Source organism: Nycticebus coucang, chromosome 18 (assembly GCF_027406575.1).
Source record: "Nycticebus coucang isolate mNycCou1 chromosome 18, mNycCou1.pri, whole genome shotgun sequence".
NCBI classification, from domain to species: domain Eukaryota; kingdom Metazoa; phylum Chordata; class Mammalia; order Primates; family Lorisidae; genus Nycticebus; species Nycticebus coucang.
Window position 1 is genome coordinate 58198005 of NC_069797.1, and position 20751 is coordinate 58218755.

The 20751-nt window shown below is 50.3% G+C and overlaps 2 protein-coding genes across 2 annotated transcripts; both read left to right on the top strand.

Annotated features, from left to right (window-relative positions):
- Window positions 1-5310, top strand: NAGLU (N-acetyl-alpha-glucosaminidase). Its single transcript, XM_053568862.1, has 6 exons — window positions 1-496; window positions 1229-1376; window positions 2023-2169; window positions 2349-2434; window positions 2700-2956; window positions 3889-5310. Exons 1-6 carry the CDS (start codon window positions 114-116, stop codon window positions 5097-5099), a joined length of 2232 nt encoding a protein of 743 aa, XP_053424837.1. The 5' UTR covers window positions 1-113; the 3' UTR covers window positions 5100-5310.
- Window positions 5311-5446: 136 nt separating this feature from the next.
- HSD17B1 (hydroxysteroid 17-beta dehydrogenase 1) lies at window positions 5447-8257 on the top strand. The gene is made up of 6 exons (XM_053568863.1): window positions 5447-6528; window positions 6618-6785; window positions 6933-7112; window positions 7229-7322; window positions 7766-7943; window positions 8031-8257. Exons 1-6 carry the CDS (start codon window positions 6432-6434, stop codon window positions 8250-8252), a joined length of 939 nt encoding a protein of 312 aa, XP_053424838.1. The 5' UTR covers window positions 5447-6431; the 3' UTR covers window positions 8253-8257.
- The last annotated feature ends 12494 nt before the right edge of the window (window positions 8258-20751 follow it).

Sequence of the window (20751 nt, forward strand, 5' to 3'; positions counted from 1 at the left end):
AGTCTGGGGGAGCCAGAGCGTCACCTTCGGCTGCACGTGGCCTGAGGCCCGCAGCTGATTGGACACGGCCGCCCCGCCCCTAGCTGGGAGCGGGCTGCCTCAGGGCTGAGACCATGGAGGCCGTGGTGGTGGCCGTGGCTCTGGAGTTCCTGCTGCTGGCCGGGGCGAGGAGCTTGGCCGGCGACGAGGCCCGGGAAACGGAAGCCGTGCGGGCACTCGTAGCCCGGCTGCTGGGGCCCGGGCCGGCGGCGGACTTCTCCGTGTCAGTGGAGCGCGCCCTGGCGGCCGAGTCGGGCTTAGACACCTACAGCCTGAGCGGCGGCGGTGGCGCGCGGGTGCGAGTGCGCGGCTCCACCGGCGTGGCGGCCGCCGCGGGGCTGCACCGCTATCTGCGCGACTTCTGCGGCTGCCACGTGGCCTGGTCCGGCTCCCAGCTGCGCCTACCGCGGCTGCTGCCCGCGGTGCCAGAAGAGCTGACCGAGGCTACGCCCAACAGGTACCGGGCGCACCACCCCCCGCAGCTGCCCCCGCGTCCAGCCTGAGGCGCCCACTCCGCCCCCGCTCCAGCACTAGGCGGATGCTACCTAAACCTGGAGGCCAGAGAAGGGTGTTGACGCTGCCTTCAAATCCTAGCTGGTCCTGCAACAGCTGTGTGTCCGTGAGCACGTCAGCCTCTCACAGCCTCCCTTGGCCTACCTGAAACATGGAAATAAGACATCACCCATGCGGTGCTGGCTGTGGGGATTTGCACGGTGATGGGCGTAGAGTTTGTATAATTGGTGATCGTCAGATTTTATTCCCTTCCTTCTCTACCCCCTTTTAAGATACTAACTGAGGAATGAACCTACCTCCTCACGGGCCTCTGTTCTAGCGCCTGCCAACTGTATGGAGTGATGTGTTCACACATCTGTCCCCTGTTAAGACTGTGGGGAGAAGGACACCCCCCACCCCGCCAGAACAGAGACCAACCTTACCACATAGCACTGAAACACTGCAGAGAAGAGGGGCTCTGGAAGTGTGGAACGAAAACTGAATGTGCACACTCATGTTTGTTGGGCTAGGGGTCCCTAGGGGAGAGCTGGGGGCAGGTGGGAGACACACCTGGATGTGTTAGGAACCCTCCCCCCCCAGATGGGAGGGTGAGTTGTTCCAAGATGCCCTCTGAGCTCCTCCAGGGGAATGGACTCATTGGGATGGGACCCTTCCCAGCTCACCCTCCTGTCCGCAGGTACCGCTATTACCAGAACGTGTGCACGCAAAGCTATTCCTTCGTGTGGTGGGACTGGGCCCGCTGGGAGAGAGAGATTGACTGGATGGTGCTGAATGGCATCAACCTGGCCCTGGCCTGGAGTGGTCAGGAGGCCATCTGGCAGCGGGTGCGTGCCCATCTGGCCCCTCCACACTCTCCTGCCCACCACAGGAGTCACCCCCATGCCTCCACACCCCCAACCCCAGCGACAGCACAGTGTCTGACACATAGAGAATAAGGGTTTCCAAAGTGCTACTGGCATGTGTAATGCCTCCAGCCCTGTAGAAACGGAGGCCTCCATTCCTGAGACAAGCATGTATGAGGTTTGCCTTGGGATAGCCTTGGCACTCTAAGAAGCTGGGTCTCCCCTCCTGCCTCCAGCCCCACATGAGGCCAATCATCTGGTCCTATACATCCATCTCATTAGCTGCTCTTTGTCTGCCTCCCTGGAAGCCTCCCTGTGCACAGGCTGCCTCAGCACCTTGTAGGGCTGTCCCGCTCTTCCATCTGGCCACCGTTTTCCCTTTCCTACTTACTGAAAAGCAACTGTGTGACAAATCCCCTCACCCGTGCTACAAAGATGACCTCTTAGTGAACTCACCTGCCCACAAGTTTCTTTCCCCTGTACTGTGGGTTCCTTGCAGGCAGGTGATCAAATTTTGTCTTCGTAGGCTAGGGCCCAGCATAGACAAACAATGAATGAATGTGGAATGAACGAATTGATGAATAGTGATGAATATATTTATATGTGTGGGGATTGTCCTCCTCCTCAGGTTTACCTGGCCATGGGTCTGACCCAGTCAGAGATCGATGAGTACTTCACTGGCCCTGCCTTCCTGGCCTGGGGGCGCATGGGCAACGTGCACACCTGGGGAGGTCCCTTGCCTCTCTCCTGGCATCTCAAGCAGCTTTACCTGCAGGTAGAAGGATGGGAAGGGAAGCAGTGGGATTGTGCTAGATTGTCATGGGCCCAAGGTTGGTGGTACTTGGCCAGCCTTGGGGCTCTTACCAGGACTGTGGGGACTTTGTGTGCCCTAGGTGAGGGCATTCCCTATAGGGGTAGCAGTGGTCATGCTCACCAGCCCCCCATCCCTCCTAGCATCGGATCCTGGACCGGATGCGCTCCTTTGGCATTATCCCAGTGTTACCTGCATTTGCAGGGCATGTCCCCAAGGCACTCACCAGGTAAGGTTCCCCCTCCACTGCCACTCAGCTCAGAGGGGATTTTTTTTCTCTTGCAAGACATGACTTAAAGAAAAATTTAAAGCCTGGATGTAGATTTTAGTTTGATCCTGGCTGTGCTACCAGCTAACTGTGTGACTTTGCACAAGTTACATGTCCAAAACTCTGTGCCTCAGTTTCCTTAATGGTAAATGAGATTTTTACTTTGCCCTAGGGTTTGTAATCATGTATTTGTGTGTGTGTCTGTGTGTCTTTTGCTCTCCACTAGGGTATTTCCTCAGGTTAATGTCACCCAGCTGAGCAGTTGGGGACACTTCAACTGCTCCTACTCCTGCTCCTTCCTTCTGGCTCCGGGAGACCCCATATTCTCTCTCATTGGGAGCCTCTTCCTACGGGAGCTGACCAAAGAGTTTGGCACAGACCACATCTATGGGGCTGACACTTTTAACGAGATGCAGCCCCCCTCCTCGGAGCCCTCCTACCTCGCTGCAGCCACCACCGCCGTCTATGAGGCCATGATAGCAGGTACAGTGCCTGGAGTGGTGGGGAAGGCAAGTCCCCCAGACCCTCAGAAAGATGGAAGTAGCAGAGGTCAGTGGGGGCGAGGCTGGAGTAATAACTCCTCCCTGTAACTCACAGCACTTTGCAGTTGACCAAGCCCTTATAGTTACACATCTCATTTAATCCCACCATGGTTGATTGAGAATAAATTCTGGACCCAGACAACTAGGGTCACACCCTGGCACTGCTATTTCCTGGCTGTGTAACTTATAACAAGTTCCTTCCCTCTTAGTATTTCCGTTGCATCATGTGTCAAATGAGGCCACTTCATAGGCAGAATGATTGCTGGCCCAGAGGAAGGAGTCATTAGGTGCTAGCTGTTAAAAAGATTTTATTTGGTCTCTTGTTGCTGAGGTAGGAAATGCAGGCCAGCAGTTAAGGAAGGGGCCCAAAGGCAGTGAGTGCCCATCGTGCTGCCCAAATGTGCAGCAAGGGTTCCTTCCTGCCACTTACAAGCCCAGAATGGCTTGGTGGGGAGGCCCCTGTGTTAGGCTGGAGGGAACAGATTGGCTCAGGTGTCCTTGAGCAGTGCCATTCCCAGTGTGATCCAAAACAAATTATATCAGCTCCACCCTAAATTGTTATATAAGCAGATTCTTGGGTTTCACCCCAGACCTCCTGAATTAGAAGTCCCAGGACCTGGGGTCCAGGAATCTATATCTTACCAAGCCTTGTGGGTAATTCTGATGCCCCCTGGAGCTTGATGAACACTGTCCTGGAATTGGAAGGAGGCGGGGATGGAGCAGGGTATGAGTAATAGTATGTCCTGCTGGTGGGGGCATCACAAGGGAAGGTGTGTCTTGGGATAGAAAGTCATTTAACTTCTCTGCACCTTCCTCTGGCCCTGTCTCCTCTCATTATCCCTCTTCTCTTTCCTTCCCACCTCCTGACTGCAGTGGACCCTGATGCTGTGTGGCTGCTCCAAGGCTGGCTCTTTCAGCACCAACCCCAGTTCTGGGGGCCCACCCAGGTCAAGGCTGTACTGAGGGCTGTGCCTCTCGGCCGCCTCCTGGTACTGGACCTGTTCGCAGAGAGCCAGCCAGTATATAGCCGCACAGCTTCCTTCCAGGGCCAGCCCTTCATCTGGTGCATGCTGCATAACTTTGGGGGCAACCATGGCCTCTTTGGAGCCCTGGAGGCCGTGAACCGAGGTCCCAAAGCTGCCCGCCTCTTCCCCAACTCCACCATGGTAGGCACGGGCATGGCCCCCGAGGGCATCAACCAGAACGAAGTGGTCTATGCCCTCATGGCTGAGCTGGGCTGGCGGAAGGACTCAGTGCCAGATTTGGTAGCCTGGGTGACCAGCTTTGCTGACCGGCGGTATGGGATCTCCCACGGGGATGCGGAAGCAGCATGGAGGCTGCTGCTCAGGAGTGTCTACAACTGCTCGGGTGAGGCCTGCAGTGGGCACAATCGCAGCCCACTGGTCAAACGACCATCCCTACATATGAATACCATGGTGTGGTACAACCGATCAGATGTATTTGAGGCCTGGCGGCTGCTGCTAACAAGTGCTCCAACCCTAGCTGCCAGCCCTCTCTTCCGCTATGACCTGCTGGACATCACTCGCCAGGCGATCCAGGAGCTGGTCAGCTTATATTATGAGGAAGCAAGAACTGCTTACCTGAATAAAAAGCTGGTTCCCCTCCTAAAGGCTGGGGGTCTCCTGGCCTATGAACTTCTGCCTGCACTGGACGAAGTGCTGGCTAGTGACAGCCGCTTCTTACTGGGCAGCTGGTTGGAGCAGGCCCGGGCAATGGCCATCAATGAGGCTGAGGCCAATTTCTATGAACAGAACAGCCGCTACCAGCTGACCTTATGGGGGCCAGTGGGCAACATCTTAGACTATGCTAACAAGCAGCTGGCAGGACTTGTGGCTGACTACTACGCCCCCCGCTGGCAGCTCTTCATGCAAGCACTGGCAGACTGCTTAGCTCAGAGTATCCCTTTCCAACAGCAACAGTTTGAGAAGAATGTCTTCCCTCTGGAGCAGGCTTTTGTCCTCAACTCCAAGAGGTATCCCAGCCAGCCTCAAGGAGATACTATGGACTTGACCAAAAAGATCTTCCTCAAATATTACCCCCGCTGGGTGGCTGGCTCTTTGTGATAGATCAACCACCCTTGGCCCATATTCTTCCCAAGCTCCAGGCTGGGGCAGGTTCCTGGGGCCTGGAGCTGGATGAGCATCACAGGACATGTCCCCAGGCCTGGGAGAAGGACCCAGGGCCTGCTAGCAGGGTCAGACCTGGGAGATTTAGAAGGAAGTTTTGGGATTACAGTATTGTTCTCTGTCAATTTAATAAACTGATGAATTATTGGCTGCCCAACCAGGTTCATTTGCCCACTGCCCAAGAGGAAGCTGATGCCTTGAGACAGCAGGTTTTAGCAGAGAAAGAGTTTTTAATTCTGCATAGCGCTAAGTGGGGAGACATGGTTTTGAGTAGAGTTTGGTGGGTGAAGGATTAGGAATTATATTTGATAATTGGCTAAGTTTGCAGTGGAACCATAGGGCTGCAGAAATTATCTTCTTTACTGGCTAGGTTCTTGGATGGGGGTCACAAGACCAGTTGAGTCATTTCCTTGGTATGGGCCCCCAGTCTGTGTAGGTCAGCCAATCCACTGGAATGCAAGACCTGGAAGATATCTCAAAAACTACCTTTAGGTTCCCAAAGCATGATATTATCTATGGAAAAAGCTAAGAATCTTTATGACCGCCAGCTATGTGGCTCTAGAGTAGAAATTATAGAGAAGCAACAAGGGGATGGTGACTGATGATTATCAAACAAAGGAGGGGAGAGTGGCTCATTATCGTTACTTTTAGCTAAGCCTGTTGACAGAGTTTTGGGGCCATTACCCCAGTTCTTGCCTTGCATCCCTTCATTCATTCATAAAAGGCAGTTTCAACCCAGGCCTGGGTTGTCAAAATGAGGTCACTGCCAGGATGTTTGGGAGGACTCAGCCACAGCATGGAACGTGGTGGAGGGCCAGTTCTCTCTGCCCCTTGTCTCAGCTTCCCCATTTTTAATATAACCCCTGACCTTCGAACTGAGAACACCCTCAACAACAAACATTGGTAACTTGAACTGCCCCTGTGGGACAGAGGAATACCCAGGGGAAGAGATCTGCCCAGAGTACCACTCTGAGCAGTGCAAAGGCAGCAGCTGGGACAGGTAGTCAGAAGCTTCATTTCTACTTTGACCCAGAGCAGGGTGGGGAAAGCAAGCAAAGGGAGGGCTCAACCTTGAGATTGCACTGAAGACACAACGAGGGGGTGGGTGCCCCAGCAGGCGGGGGTGGGGCGAAGCAGGTGATATCCAGCCCAGAGCCCAGGGCACTAGCCTCTCCTCGCACTAGCCTCTCCCCGCACTAGCCTCTCCTCACACTAGCCTCTCCCAGCACTAGTTTATCCTCTCACTAGCCTCCCACCACACGTCTCCCCATGAACCGCACCGTGGTGCTCATCACTGGCTGCTCCTCCGGCATCGGCCTGAACCTGGCGGTGCGTCTGGCCTCAGACCCATCTGGGAGCTTCAAAGGTATACGAAGGGACAAGGATGGAGAGAACGGAGGCGCCCATGGAGGTAAGCAGGGAATTCACATCTTCATCCTCTCTCTGAACCTCCAGTGTACGCCACGCTGAGGGACCTGAAGGCGCAGGGCCCTCTGTGGGAGGCGGCCCGGGCTCGGGGGTGCCCTCCTGACTCCTTGGAGACGTTGCAGCTGGACGTGAGGGACTCAGAGTCTGTGGCCGCTGCCCGGGCACGCGTGAGAGAGGGGCGCGTGGACGTGCTGGGTGAGCTTCCCTGAAACACATACGTTCTTAAGAGCTTTTTCTGTTCTGTGTCCAAACCAGCATGTCCTGAGGCCAGGCAACCCTAGAGGACTGCCGGGGATGAGGGCGCTGTGTGAGGAGGGTGGCTTGGGGTTTCTCTCCCTGCAGTGTGTAACGCGGCCCGAGGCCTGCTGGGGCCTCTGGAGGCCCACTCCGAGGATGCGATGATGTCGGTGCTGGACGTGAATGTGGCCGGGACGGTGCGGACACTTCAGGCCTTCCTGCCAGACATGAAGAGGCGCCGTTCGGGACGCGTTTTGGTGACTGGCAGCTTGGGAGGCTTGATGGGTGAGTTGAAGGGTTGGGGCGAGAGGCAGTGAAGGGCAGGGCCTAGGGAGGGGCGGGGCCTGCGAGACGGACGATTGTCAGGCCCAGGCTCGTCAGCAACCTCTTCTACCTCCAAGGGATGCCTTTCAACGACGTTTATTGCGCCACCAAGTTCGCGCTCGAAGGCTTATTCGAGAGTCTGGCGGTTATGCTGCCGCCCTTCGGCGTCCAGTGAGTCACCACCCCGCCTCTTAACACTCTGAATCCCAACTTTGGGAGCTCGAGCACCCCGTTGGAGCTGCTCTCAGGCCGTCTCCCTGGCCCTTGCTACCCTGGCGCACACCTGTTGTATATAGGTAGCACTTGGCACACGGTATTTCACTGCACTTGCCGACCTGCATGCTGAAGTATTGTTATGGGGAAGCTCAGGCCCAGAGAGGTTAAGTGATCAGCACAAGGCGTAGGTATAGGTGACCCGGCCAGGTTCGAATTCTGACGCTGCCAGGTTCCCTCAAAGCCTCCGTTGGATGTGGGAGCTTTTCGGGTAGAAAACCGCTTTTCAAGCGTTCGGGTTACCCTTGGCGCACGCTCAGACCCTTTCCCGCCCTTCCTTCGCGACGCTGAGCCCAGGGCTTGCGTCTGCCCTCGCCCACTCGCCGCTGTCGGGCCCGCAGCGTGAGCCTCATCGAGTGCGGTCCGGTGCACACCGCCTTCGGAGAGAAGCTGGAGGGAGGCCTGGGCGGGGCGCTGGACCGCGCGGACGTACAGACCCGCTGCCTCTTCTCGCGCTACCTGCTGCACTGGGAGAACATCTTCCGCGAGGAGGCTCAGGACCCGGAGGAGGTGACCGAGGTGGGCGCCCAGCGGGGCTCCAGGGGTAGGGGCGGCGCGAGGGTCCCGCGTCTAGCGGGGCCAGAGCTTCTCTTCCCGCCGCCACAGGTCTTCCTCACCGCGCTGCGCGCCCCGCAGCCGGCTCTGCGCTACTTCAGCACCGAGAGGTTCCTGCCCCTGATGCGGCTGCGCCTCGACGACCCCAGCGGCTCCAGCTTCGTGGCCACCATGCACCGCACTGTGTTCCCCGACGAACCCGCCGGGGCCGAGGCCGGGGCGGGAGGCCCGGGGGGGCCTGAGCCCAGCGCTTCTCCCGCAGCCCCTCAATAAAGGCACTGTTCTCCCCTGTCTCCCGCAGTCTGCTTTGCTTCCCTGGGCTGTGAGGTCTCCGGGAATGGAGCGCGTCACTTTACCCCCAGTATCCCTACATGGAAGCCCGGTTCCAGAAAGAGTAAGGAGGTAGTCCAGGGTCACACCTGAAGTCCGTGGGACAGTCTTTGGATACCGATAGGAGTTAAGCGGGCTTGGGTTAGGGGAGAGTCAGATTGTGTTTCTGTGAGTTGTGGGACCTCAGGCAAGGTCCTTATGTTACTGGACAAGGAAAGTCTGGTATGCAGAGGTCTATCAAACTTTATCAGAAGCCAGTGATTCTGGAAAACAGTGACAGTAGCCTCTCCAAGACAGTTCCGTTCTTCCTTTTCCAAAATCACAGTTTTATCCATAAAGGTTCAAAGCAAAGACCACATTAATTCTTATTTTAAATCAGAACAACTCAGGTGACAATCTATTTCAACATTTCCAATTCAAAATTCAATTTCCTAAATCAATCTTCCTAAACTATTCAAAATGAGCATCTTTAGGGCAGGAGCTAAATTTACAAAAGAGAGACAGGAGGTGAAGGTCACTTAAGACCTAAAATGATGGTCGGCGCCTGTGGCTGAGTGAGTAGGGCGCGGAGCCCATATACCGAGCGGCAAACTGCAACAAAAAAATAACCGGTCCTTGTTAAAAAAATAACCAGCAGGTGCTTGTAGTCCCAGCTACTCCGCAGGCTGAGGCAAGAGAATCGCCTAACCCCAAGAGGTTGTTGGAGGTTACTGTGAGCTGTGACGCCATAGCACTCTACTGAGGGTGACAAAGTGAAACTCTGTCTCTAAAAAGAAAAAAAAAAAAAAGCCTAAAATTACCAGTCCAGCTGCATCAAGTCTGCCCTATTCTGACAGTCCATCTTATTCTCACTACACGTGCTTTCATTTAACTTCTCTTGAGTCTGTTTTCTTATCTGTAAAATGAGAATAATAATCTTTTCTTGTGGGTTTGTTTTATTAAGCAATAAGTTAAATAATGTCTTAAAGTGCTGGTATAGTGGGCTTTTTGTGTTTTTGTTTTTTTTTTTGAGATAGTCTCAAGCTGTTGCCCTGGGTAGAGTACGCTGGCGTCATAGCTCACAGCAACCTCCAACTCTTGGGCTCAAGCAATCCTCTTGCTTCAGATTTTCTATTTTTAGTAAAGACCGTGTCTTGCTTTTGCTCAGGCTGGTCTTGGACTGGTGAGCTCAAGCAATCCACCTGCCTTGGCCTCCCAGAGTGCTAGAATTACATGCTTGAGCCACCATGTCCAGCCAGGTATAGTGGTCTTAACAGCTGCCTACAACTGTTATTATTACCAATGGTAGTGTTACTATTGTTATATCCTCACGTGGAACAGATGTGTAAAGAAGGAACAGAGCTAAATGAATCAAAGGGAGATAGCTTCAGTCACCACCTCTGTCCTTGGTCCTAGCCCTCTGACCCAGACAAAACTCAGCAGGAGGGAAGATCCCCACCAATGTGGAGGCAGTGTCTCACCAGTTAAGTTCAGCTGGGTATATAGGCCTTGTAGGCCTGGCTGGTTTGCCCCACTTGTTTATCCTCCCTCCTGAACCCACTGGAGGGCTACAGGGTATCAGGAGCCACTGACAGGGTCCTGTGAGTAATGGGGGCTGTCTCTTAATTTCTGTAGGGATGTGGTGCCCCGGCCCGCGGGGAATTCAGCGGGGACCTGGGAAACAAAGGGGTCAGTCGAATGAGGGGACAAGAGACACGAAAGAATGAGAGCAAGTCAAGAGTCTGATCAAGCTCCGAAGAGTTTATTTTTCAGCTGGACTTATAAGCACACAAACGAGGAAGTAACTGAGGGCTATTCCTAACAGGGCGGGGAGGGAAAATTACTAGGAGAAGGACCCTAAGGCGGGGGGTGCATTTTTGAAGAGATACCCAAGGGGAAAGTACCGTTGCTGTTTACGGTTGAATTCCTGAGAATAGTTTGCTCATAAAATCAAGATAGCAAGGGGTATTCTTGTGAGATGTTTTGGCTCCCGGCATCTCCTCCCTTTTAGTTTTTTAAATTGTTGGGGTCTGTCAGTTGTTGGCGTAGAAGAGAGGGCATTAACCTTTTGGGGGGAAGTATTGACCTGATTCCTCCTGCGGGCATAATGACCGCATGATAAGTTTGAGCGTCTTTTGGGGAGGAGAGGAGAAATTTTTACAACGCTAACCTCTATGCAAATCAGGTTTGCTTCCAAGGGACTCAGAGAGGCTGTTTATGCCTTCCCTCTGCAGTGTCTTTATTGCACCCCGTAAAAAGGTACCCAGGTTGTACTCACATATGATGGTGAGTCAACGTGCATAGCTCTGAGTGCTTACGCGGTTCCCGGAGGAATATCTTCGTTGTTAGGTTCGGCAAGGCCCCGGTCTGCAAGGTCGAGTCTATGATAATGGACTTGAATGGGTTTTGATGCCAGGGAGTCAATCTGTGATTTGATAAAATTCATGATTTTGTTAAGAATAATGGGTCCAAGGGTGACTATTAATAGCAAGCTAATAAGGGGACCTGCAAGGGGCATGAGTAAGGAGTACATGGAGGATTTCCACCACTCGTTTGCCTCAGAAGAAAATTTTTGTTTTTGTAAATCTAAGCTAAGCTTATGAAGTTTGTTAATCTGTGTTTTCATCAGTCGAGTTTTCGGTTAAATAGAAGCGCCAAGCGAAGGGCTTGGTGACCGCTGGAACAGGTTGGCCCAGTGCCGGGAGGCAGAAGATCAGGAGATAAGGCAGCATCATGGATGGAAATCCGTGGTTCTGGAAGGGAAAGGAGAAAGATAATCTCAGGGAGGTTCTTCTCCCTGGATTTTAGAATTGTTATCAATTTGTTTTACTAATCTTTCAGGCAGCCATCTGGCTGCATTTTCTTTGGTATCAAATAGGCATACAGATCCTCGGCCCCAGATAAGAACTGGGTCTGGGCCGTTCCATTTTGAGGTGAGTGGATCCTTCCATATGACTGTGGCATAATTGTTATTTGTTTCTGGGTGCCAAAGGCGGTCAGCGGCAGACTTGCCCTGGGCATCCATATTTAAAAAATTAAGGACAAATAGGGTATGATGAAGAATGTTTCTTGGGAATCCTTTCGTGGGGTATAATTCTCCCTTTTTTAATTTGTGAAAGATATTTTTAAGGGTTTGATGAGCACGTTCAACAATGCCTTGTCCCTGAGGATTATAAGGTGTGCCAGTAATATGTTTAATCTGCATTTGGTGGCAAAACTCCTGAAAGTTTTTTCCAGTGTATCCGGGGCCGTTGTCAGTTTTGATGATTTTAGGTCTGCCCATGACTGACAGACAATTAAGGACATGGGCGATAACGTTTTTGGAGGCTTTTCCAGTATGGAGGGTAGCAAATATAAATCCACTGAAGGTGTCTATACTTACATGCAAGTACTTGAGATTGCCAAATTCAGGGATGTGTGTAATATCCATTTGCCATATATCATTAGGAATTAGACCTCTGGGATTAACACCTATATGAGGGGAGGGTAGTAGGGTGACACAGGCTGGGCATTGTTTAACAATTTGTCGTGCTTGTTCCCGGGTAATTTTAAAAGCTAGCCGTAAGGTTTGGGCGTTTAAATGATGTAGGGCATGGCATCGCTGGGCTTCTGCAATAGGGTCTACAGAAATAGGGAAGGTGAGGCGTGTGGCCGCATCAGCACAAGCGTTTCCTTTGGTGAGAGGACCGGGCAGATCAGAATGGGTGCAAAGGTGTTCAAGATAGAAGGGGTAATTTCTGGAGTTGATTAATTTTTGGAGGTGGATAAAAAGGGGGGTGATGTTGGTGGAGGGTTTAATATAGGGAATTGTCTCAAGGAGAGGAACTGAATGAGCAATGTAAGCACTATCAGTATATAGATTAAAAGGATGATTAGTTAAGGTTAAGAAGACTTGAATTACTGCATAAAGTTCTACAAGTTCTGCTGATTTAAAAGGAGATTGAACAGTGGTGGCTTGTCCGTCTATGGTGTAGGCAGCAAGACCCTTAGAGGAGCCGTCGGTAAACACAAGGCATGCCTCAGGAAGTGGTTGAGGGGAAGTTATTCTTGGAAAAATAAAAAGGTGAATTTTGCTGAATTGGAGTAATTTGTCGGCAGGGTAATGATTGTCAATCGCACCAGAAAAAGATAAACAGGCAATTGGCCACTCATCTGTGGTTTGTAAGAGCCAGTTTAGCTGGTCTTTTGTATAGGGTAATATTAACCTGTCAGGATCCTTGCCAAAGAACTGACGACTTTGTTTGCATCCTAAACGGACAAGGTTGGCAACTAAGGTAGCACAAGGGACGAGAATCTTGGAAGGGGAAGCAGGAAGGTGGGTCCATAAGAGAGGACCATGTTGCCAAAATACTCCAGTAGGGGTATGAGGTGTGGCACAGATAATGAATGAGAAGGGTTTGTCATAAGAGATAAAAGTGACTCCTTGGTTCTGGATGGCCACCTCGACAGTTTTTAGGGCTGTTATCGCTGCAGGGGTTAAGGAGAGGGGGGAGGAGGGGTTAGGATCACCTTTAAGGATGTCGAAGAGGGGCTTGAGGTCTCCGGTGGTAAGTTTGAGATAGGGTCTAATCCAATTAATATTGCCTAAAAGTTTTTGAAAATCATTTAAGGTTTTTAAATGGCTGGTTTTTAATTGGAGTTTTTGTGTGGTGATTTTCTGATGGTGGGGCTCAAATCCTAAATAAAAATAGGGGTCTTTTAATTGAATTTTATCTGGGGCAATTTGGAGGCCTTGGTCTATTAATCTCTGTGAGAGTTGTTGACTACATAGGAGTACTTGGGAAGCATCTGCTCCTGCTTAAAGGATGTCATCCATGTAGTGAATTATATAGCTAGCAGGCCATAATGTTCAAAAAGGGTCAATAATTTGGGCTATAAACTTTTGGCACAGTGTTGGGCTATTGGCCATGCCTTGAGGTAGAACTTTCCAATGGAAGCGAGGCATGGGTCCTTTGAAATTAGTTACTGGTAAGCTAAATGCAAAGCCTTGTCTTCGGGATCAAGAAGCAATCTTTGAGGTCAATTATAATCTTATAAAATCCAGCAGGGATAGCCACGGGAGTAAGCAGACCTGGTTGTAAAGCCCCCATGGAAAGCATTGTTTTATTTATTTCTCTTAAATCTTGCAGTAGTCTCCATTTGCCAGATTTCTTTTTTATGACAAAAATAGGAGTATTCCAAGGGGAAGTAGTAGGTTCAATATGGCCGGCAGCAAGCTGTTCCTGTACTAACGTTGCTGCTGCAGTTAATTTTTCTGTGGTTAACGGCCATTGATTGACCCACACTGGTTCGTTGGATTTCCAAGTAATCTTATCAGCGTGGGGTACAGGAAGGTCAATAGCCGTCAGGGTAAATTTTCTATGCCTAGTCCAGGGCGGTTAAGATTTGAGGTTATTTGAATGGGCTCTTTTATTCCTTGGGAATATTTCCCTAATCCCTGACCAGCGCGAAACCCTTGTTTTAACATTTGGTGGGTGATGGTGTCGTTTGGACTGCACATAATTAGTCTTAGTTGGGCAAGGATGTCTCTGCCCCAGAGATTGACTGGGAGGCCAGGCACAACATAAGGTTGAACAGTACCAGTGTTGCCTTCCTCGTCTGTCCATCTGAGGATTTCAGCACTCTGTTAGGGGTTGGAGGTTTGGCCAATACCCCGGAGATGGGTTAGGGAAATAGTGAGGGGCCAGGAAGGGGGTCAGTATTTATTGGCGATTACTGTGGTGTCTGCCTCAGTGTCAAGTAATCCTTCAAAAGTTTTGCCGTTTAATTGTAGCTTAAGGAGGGGTTTTTCTTGTGTGATTTGTCTGACCCAATAGGCGTCAGAGGAACCGAGGTTATGAGTACCCCGGGTTTTTAGATAATAAGGATGGTTGGAGGGTAAGAGGGGAAGTAATATTAGCTGAGCTATTCTTTGGCCTGGGTGAATGGTTATAGGGCCAAGGGAGGCGGAAGCAAGTATTTTAATTTCTCTAGAGTAATTGTTATCAATGATGCCGGGGGGAATAGTGAGGCCTTGCAGGGTGGTACTGGCACGGCCAAGAAGAAGTCCGAAAGTGTTGGGGAGCAAGGGGCCATAAACCCCAGTAGGGAGGATTTGGATGCCCATTTCAGGTGTTAGTATTGCGCTGGTGGAGGAACAGAGGTCCAGTCCTGCGCTGCCGGCAGTTGCTCGGGAGAGGGAGAGGAGACTTGGACTTGAGGGGGTGGGTTTTGGGGGACAAACCTGATAGCCCCAGGGGTTTGTGCCCATTTGGGGGCCAGGGGCTGGCCCCGTAGGAAGTTTCCCTGCTTCTGAGGTAAGGGATTGCCTTGGGCGTCTGTTTTTGAATGGCATTTGGACGCCCAGTGTTTGCCTCGCTTGCATCGTGGACAAAGAGAGGGGGGTATGGGTCGTTTGGCCCTAGGGGCCATGCCGTCTCTAGAAAAGTGTCCTGGTTGTTTACAATTAAAACAAGTTTGGGGGTTGTTTCCCTGAGCGAATTCTTTAAGGGCGGCTACAATAGCGAGTCCCATGGAGTGAGCGGTGCCGATACCTGCACAAAGTTTAACATAATCAGAAATGGTCTTGCCGCTGTGGTGAGGCCGTATGGTGGCTTGACATGCAGGGTTTGCATTTTCAAATGCGAGATGTTTAATGAACTCGCTTTCATTTTCTTGCTGGCCGACAAGTCTCTCAGCCGCATCGGTAAGGCGGCTGATGAAATTACTATAAGGCTCGTCAGGGCCCTGTCGAATGTTGGCCAAGGAGGTAGTTGCTGATCCCTTGGGAGGAAGCTTTCTCCATGCTTTGAGGGCAGCATTCTGTATTTGGGCCAGGAGGCTGGGGGGGGGGGGGGAATTTAGCTTGTGTAATGTTAGTATCATAGGGACTACGTCCCATGAGTTTATCCCTAGTCCATTTCTTGGAGGTCTTATTTTCAAGATTACAGGCTGCTGTTTCTTTGCAGTTATCAGCATATTCAGTTCTCCAGAGGACATAATCACCTCCAGGCAGGGTGGCACGGGTTATAAAGAACCAGTCATTTGGGGTGAGCCACCGCTCGCTCAGAGATTCAACTATAGATATAGTGAAAGGGGCTGTGGGGCCATAGAGGGACACAGCAGTTTTTAATTCTTTAACATGCTTGAAATTCAAGCGACGATACTGCTGATCAGCAGTTTCAGCTTTTATAGCATCTGAGTAGGAGGCCTCGTGGTCATTATCCGAGGAGTCATCTGCCGAGGGGTGTTCGTCCCCATCAGAGGGGGGTTTTGGTTCTGATTCGGGAGGGGGATCCCCTTTTATCTTAGTTACAGGAAAGGTGTGCAGCGCCTTTAAAGGTTTTTGTTTTGAGCTATGTTTATGAAACGTTGGGGTGGGGGGGGTTAGTTCTAATTTTAAAGCACGTAACTCTTGAATGAGTTTTAAATGTTCCTTCCTTGTTTGGAGTAAGTCCTTAAGGGAGGAGACCTCTTGACATAATTTGCGTTTGACATTTTCAATTGGAGTGTCTACGCCTAGAATCGGAGCACAAAATGGAGGGGCAGAAGCATAGGAAGAGGGATAATTTAGGATGGAGGGGAAGGGAGGCCAGTCAGAATTGTGATACTGGGCGGCGCCTGTGGCTCAGTGAGTAGGGCGCCAGCCCCATATGCCGAGGGTGGCGGGTTCAAACCCAGCCCCGGCCAAACTGCAACCAAAAAATAGCCGGGCGTTGTGGCGGGCGCCTGTAGTCCCAGCTGCTCGGGAGGCTGAGGCAAGAGAATCGCGTAAGCCCAAGAGTTAGAGGTTGCTGTGAGCCGTGTGACGCCACAGCACTCTACCCGAGGGCGGTACAGTGAGACTCTGTCTCTACAAAAAAAAAAAAAAAAAAAAAGAATTGTGATACTTAGCGGCTTCCTTTTCTCGAGTGGCCGTTTCTTCGGGGGAGAGGAAATCGGGAGGGGGCTCCTCGAGGGAGGGGTATAGGGAGTTAACAGGAGGTTTGGGAGGTTCAGGATTAGGGGGAGTGTCAGGCTCAGGCATAGGAACAGAAACAGAAGGGCAGGCTGAGGGTGGTCTGGAGTGTTCTTTAAGCGCCTTCTCCCCTTCTTTAACAACCTCTTGGACATCAGGCCATTGGTTGTAAGTTTTTAAAATATCATAGATCAAGTTCCAGTAAGAAAATGCCTGAACGGGGATTTTTTCAGGGCCAAATATTCTATAATAATCTTTTAGGAAATCACCAACTCTAGTCCATCTCAGAACATCAATAGTGCCTTCTTGGGGGAACCAAGGACAGATATCACCAATAAAAACAAAAAATTTATAGAGATCTTTTTTCTTTACCCGAACTCCTCGTGTCTTGAGGGACTCCTTGAGTCCCTGAATAAACAATTCATGTTCACTTAACTCGTTGCTTTCTCTTACCTTGACGGATCAGACTCGCCGGTGGGCAATTCTGCGGCGATTGCGGTGCGGATCTTCACTCACGTCCTTCTCGTGGCGCTGCGATCACAGTGCGGATTTTCACTCACAACCTCTGGGTTGCAGCAATCCAATGATAAGGGTACCCTTACTGGCAGCAACGTTTGATGACATCCCCGTACCCTTGCCCCACGTTTGGGCGCCAATTGCCCCGGCCCGCAGGGAATTCAACGGGGACCTGGGAAACAAAGGGGTCAGTCGAATGAGGGGACAAGAGACACGAAAGAATGAGAGCAAGTCAAGAGTCTGATTAAGCTCCAAAGAGTTTATTTTTTCAGCTGGGCTTATAAGCATTCAAACGAGAAAGTAACTAAGGGCTATTCCTAACAGGGTGGGGAGGGGGCTAGTTTCTGGAAAATTACTAGGTGAAGGACCCTAAGGCGGGGGGTGCATTTTTGAAGAGATACGCAAGGGGAAAGTACCGTTGCTGTTATGGTTGAATTCCTGAGAGTAGTTTGCTCATAAAACCACAAATCAAGCAGGCTTAGCAAGGGGCATATTTGTGAGGTGTTTTGGCTCCCAGCAATGTGGAGGGGAGGAACAGCAGAGAACAGATGGAGGCCAGGTGATGCACCAAAGGGGCAGGAGTGCCTGGTGCGGAGGGGGGTTGGTACTAAAGTAGGCATCAGGCTGGAGGGGGTATCATGTCTGAGAAGAAGGGAAGGGTGAGGGGGGATGGCTTTTTGGAGCAGGCAGGAACATGGCCACAGAGGGCCTGGGAAGTAGGAATAGATAGAAACCTTCTGGGGTCCTTGTCGGGGGCACTGGGGAAAGGGGGTAGTACATCCTGAGCTGCCCCTACCTCCAGATAAGGGTCTTCTTTGGGCCCATTGGACTACCTGTTGCTCTTGCACTTGTTGGAGGGAAAGGGCCTCATAGCCACCCACCCCTGCTGGTCTCCCTGCCCTGATGGCCCAAATACAGATCTGTTGTCCCTATGGCATCCAGGGAGGGGAGAGGGTCAAGGTGGCATGAATTTCTGAGAAGTGGGACCTGTTCGCAGAGCCTGGCCTCTGTGTGAATATGTGTACGTGTGTTATGTATGCATTCACGTCACCCCTGGGGGACAGGGTGAACATGTGACTCCTCTTTCTTCCATACGCTCACACTCTTGATCTCATGTAGTCCCATGACTTCAAAACCATTTGTAGGCTCATGGCCCCAGTACCAAAAAGACCCCACATGTATCTTCAACTCCATTATCTGCCACAAGCTCCAGGCTTGTAGCTCCAACTACCTACTCAACGTCTCCACTTGATGCCTAATAAACTTAAGTGTGTCCAAACCCCAAATCCTGATTTTCATTTTTATTTTTTTAATAGAAAACTAATATTTATAAATAAAAATAGAAGATAATTTTAAAAAACAGATTATGCCAAATCTTATAGACAATAGAAAAAGAAGAATACTTCAAATTCATTCTACTTCATCTGGATATACCTGATATTAAAAATGGAGAAAATATATTATTATAAAGGGAAATTACAAACACTTCACTTATAAATGAAGATGCAATATCCTAAACAACATATTGACAAGTTGAATTTTGTTCAAATAACGTACTTTGATCAAAATTAAATCCAACTTGTGTGATAATTAGTCACTATTTTCTTTTTTTTTTTTTTTTTGGTTATTGGCAGGGGCTGGGTTTGAACCCGCCACCTCTGGCATATGGGACTGGCGCCCTACTCCTTGAGCCATAGACGCCGCCCACTATTTTCTTTTCTTTTCCTTTCCCCACCCCCTCCCTCCTTCTCTCTCTCTACTCTCCCCTTCTCTCACTGTGCCATTAATTGTCCTCATATCAAAGTTGAATACATAGGATTCATGCTTCTCCATTCCTGTGATGCTTCACTAAGAATAATGTGTCCCACCTCCATCCAGATTAATACAAATGCTGCAAAATCTCCATTTTTTTAAATAGCTGAATACTATTCCATGGTATACATATACCACAGTTTGCCAATCCATTCATGGGTTGAGGGGCATTGAGGCTGTTTCCACATTTTGGCGATTGTAAATTGAGTTGTGATAAACAGTCTAGTACAAGTGTCTTTATAATAAAAGTTATGGGAGGGGCGGCGCCTGTGGCTCAAGGAGTAGGGCGCCGGTCCCATATGCCGGAGGTGGCGGGTTCAAACCCAGCCCCGGCCAAAAACCACAAAAAAAAAAAAGGTAAGAAGAATTTATGGGCGGTGCCTGTGGCTCAGTAGGTAAGGCGCCGGCCCCATATACTGAGGGTGGCGGGTTCAAACCCGGACCCGGCCAAACTGCAACCAAAAAATAGCCGGGCGTTGTGGCAGGCGCCTGTAGTCCCAGCTACTTGGGAGGCTGAGGCAAGAGAATCGCTTAAGCCCAGGAGTTGGAGGTTGCTGTGAGCTGTGTGAGGCCACGGCACTCTACTGAGGGCCATAAAGTGAGACTCTGTCTCTACAAAAAAAAAAAAAAATGTTATGGGAGGTCTAGGTTGAGTTCTTTGAGTTTTCTCTATACTGAGATATCATCTAACCCCAGCGAGAATGGCCCATATCACAAAATCTCAAAACTGCTGATGCTGGTGCAGATGTGGAGAAAGGAACACTTTTACACTGCTGGTGGGACTGCAAACTAATACAACCTTTTTGGAAGGAAGTATGGAGAAACCTCAAAGAACCCAAATCCTGATTTTCAATCTTCCCAACTGCTCTTCCCCCAGTCTTCCCCATTTTAGTGTAAGACAACTCTATTTTTCCAGATGCTCAATACAAAAACCTTGTAATAATCCTTGACACCAGTCCCTTCCACCCTTCCACCAAACCATCAGCAAATACTGATAGCTCCGCCTTTAATCTTCAAAGCACATTCAGAAACCACCCTATTTGGAATCACATATTATAATCTTTCCCTTCATTTATTGCAGTAGTCTAACTGGTTTTCATGATTCTACTCTTGCACACTAATGGCAAAATTTCCACAGTGCAGTCAGAATAATCTTTTAAAAATGAAACTCTGGGGGCAGTGCCTGTGGCTCAGTGAGTAGGGCACCAGCCCCATAAACCGAGGGTGGCAGATTCGAACCCGGCCCCAGCCAAACTGCAACGAAAAAATAGCTGGGCATTGTGGCGGGCACCTATAGTTTCAGCTACTTGGGAGGCTGAGGCAAGAGAATCGCCTAAGCCCAAAAGCTGGAGGTTGCTGTGAGATGTGACACATGGCACTCTACTGAGGGTGACAAAATGAGACTCTGTCTCAAAAATAAATAAAAATAAAAATGAAACTCTGATCACATCTCTGCTCAAAAATACTTTCTGTGGATTCCCATTTCAGTAAAATCCAAGAGTCTTAGTCCTTTTTCTGCTCCTATAACAGAACACTACAGTCTAGGTAATTTATAAAGAACAAGTTTATTTAGTTCATGCTTTTGGAGGCTGAGAAGTCCAAGACAATGGTGTGGCACCTTGTAAGGGTGCAGAAGGCAGACGTCACAAGAAAGAGGAAATCTTGGGCGGCGCCTGTGGCTCAGTGAGTAGGGCGCCGGCCCCATATACCGAGGGTGGTGGGTTCAAACCCAGCCCCGGCCAAAACTGCAACCAAAAAATAGTCGGGCGTTGTGGCAGGCGCCTGTAGTCCCAGCTGCTCGGGAGGCTGAGGCAAGAGAATCACATAAGCCCAGGAGCTGGAGGTTGCTGTGAGCTGTGTGACACCACGGCACTCTACGGAGGGCAGTAAAGTGAGACTCTGTCTCTACAAAAAAAAAAAAAAAAAAAGAAAGAGGAAATCTTCATTTCAGGTCAAACTTCATTCAGGAGCCCACTCCAGAGATAATGATGTTATCATTAGGCTCCTTACCACCCTATCGAATATAGTATTCCTTCTCCACTATAGTCCCTTTAGTCTGCTTTTTCATTGCCCTTATCACCAGATGTAAGATAAACATGTTTATTGTATATTCACCAAGCCTTTCACACAGGAACCTAAGCCCCTCAGAAGGCGAGGGCTTTGTTTTATTCACAATGTACCATTTGTGCCTAGAAATGT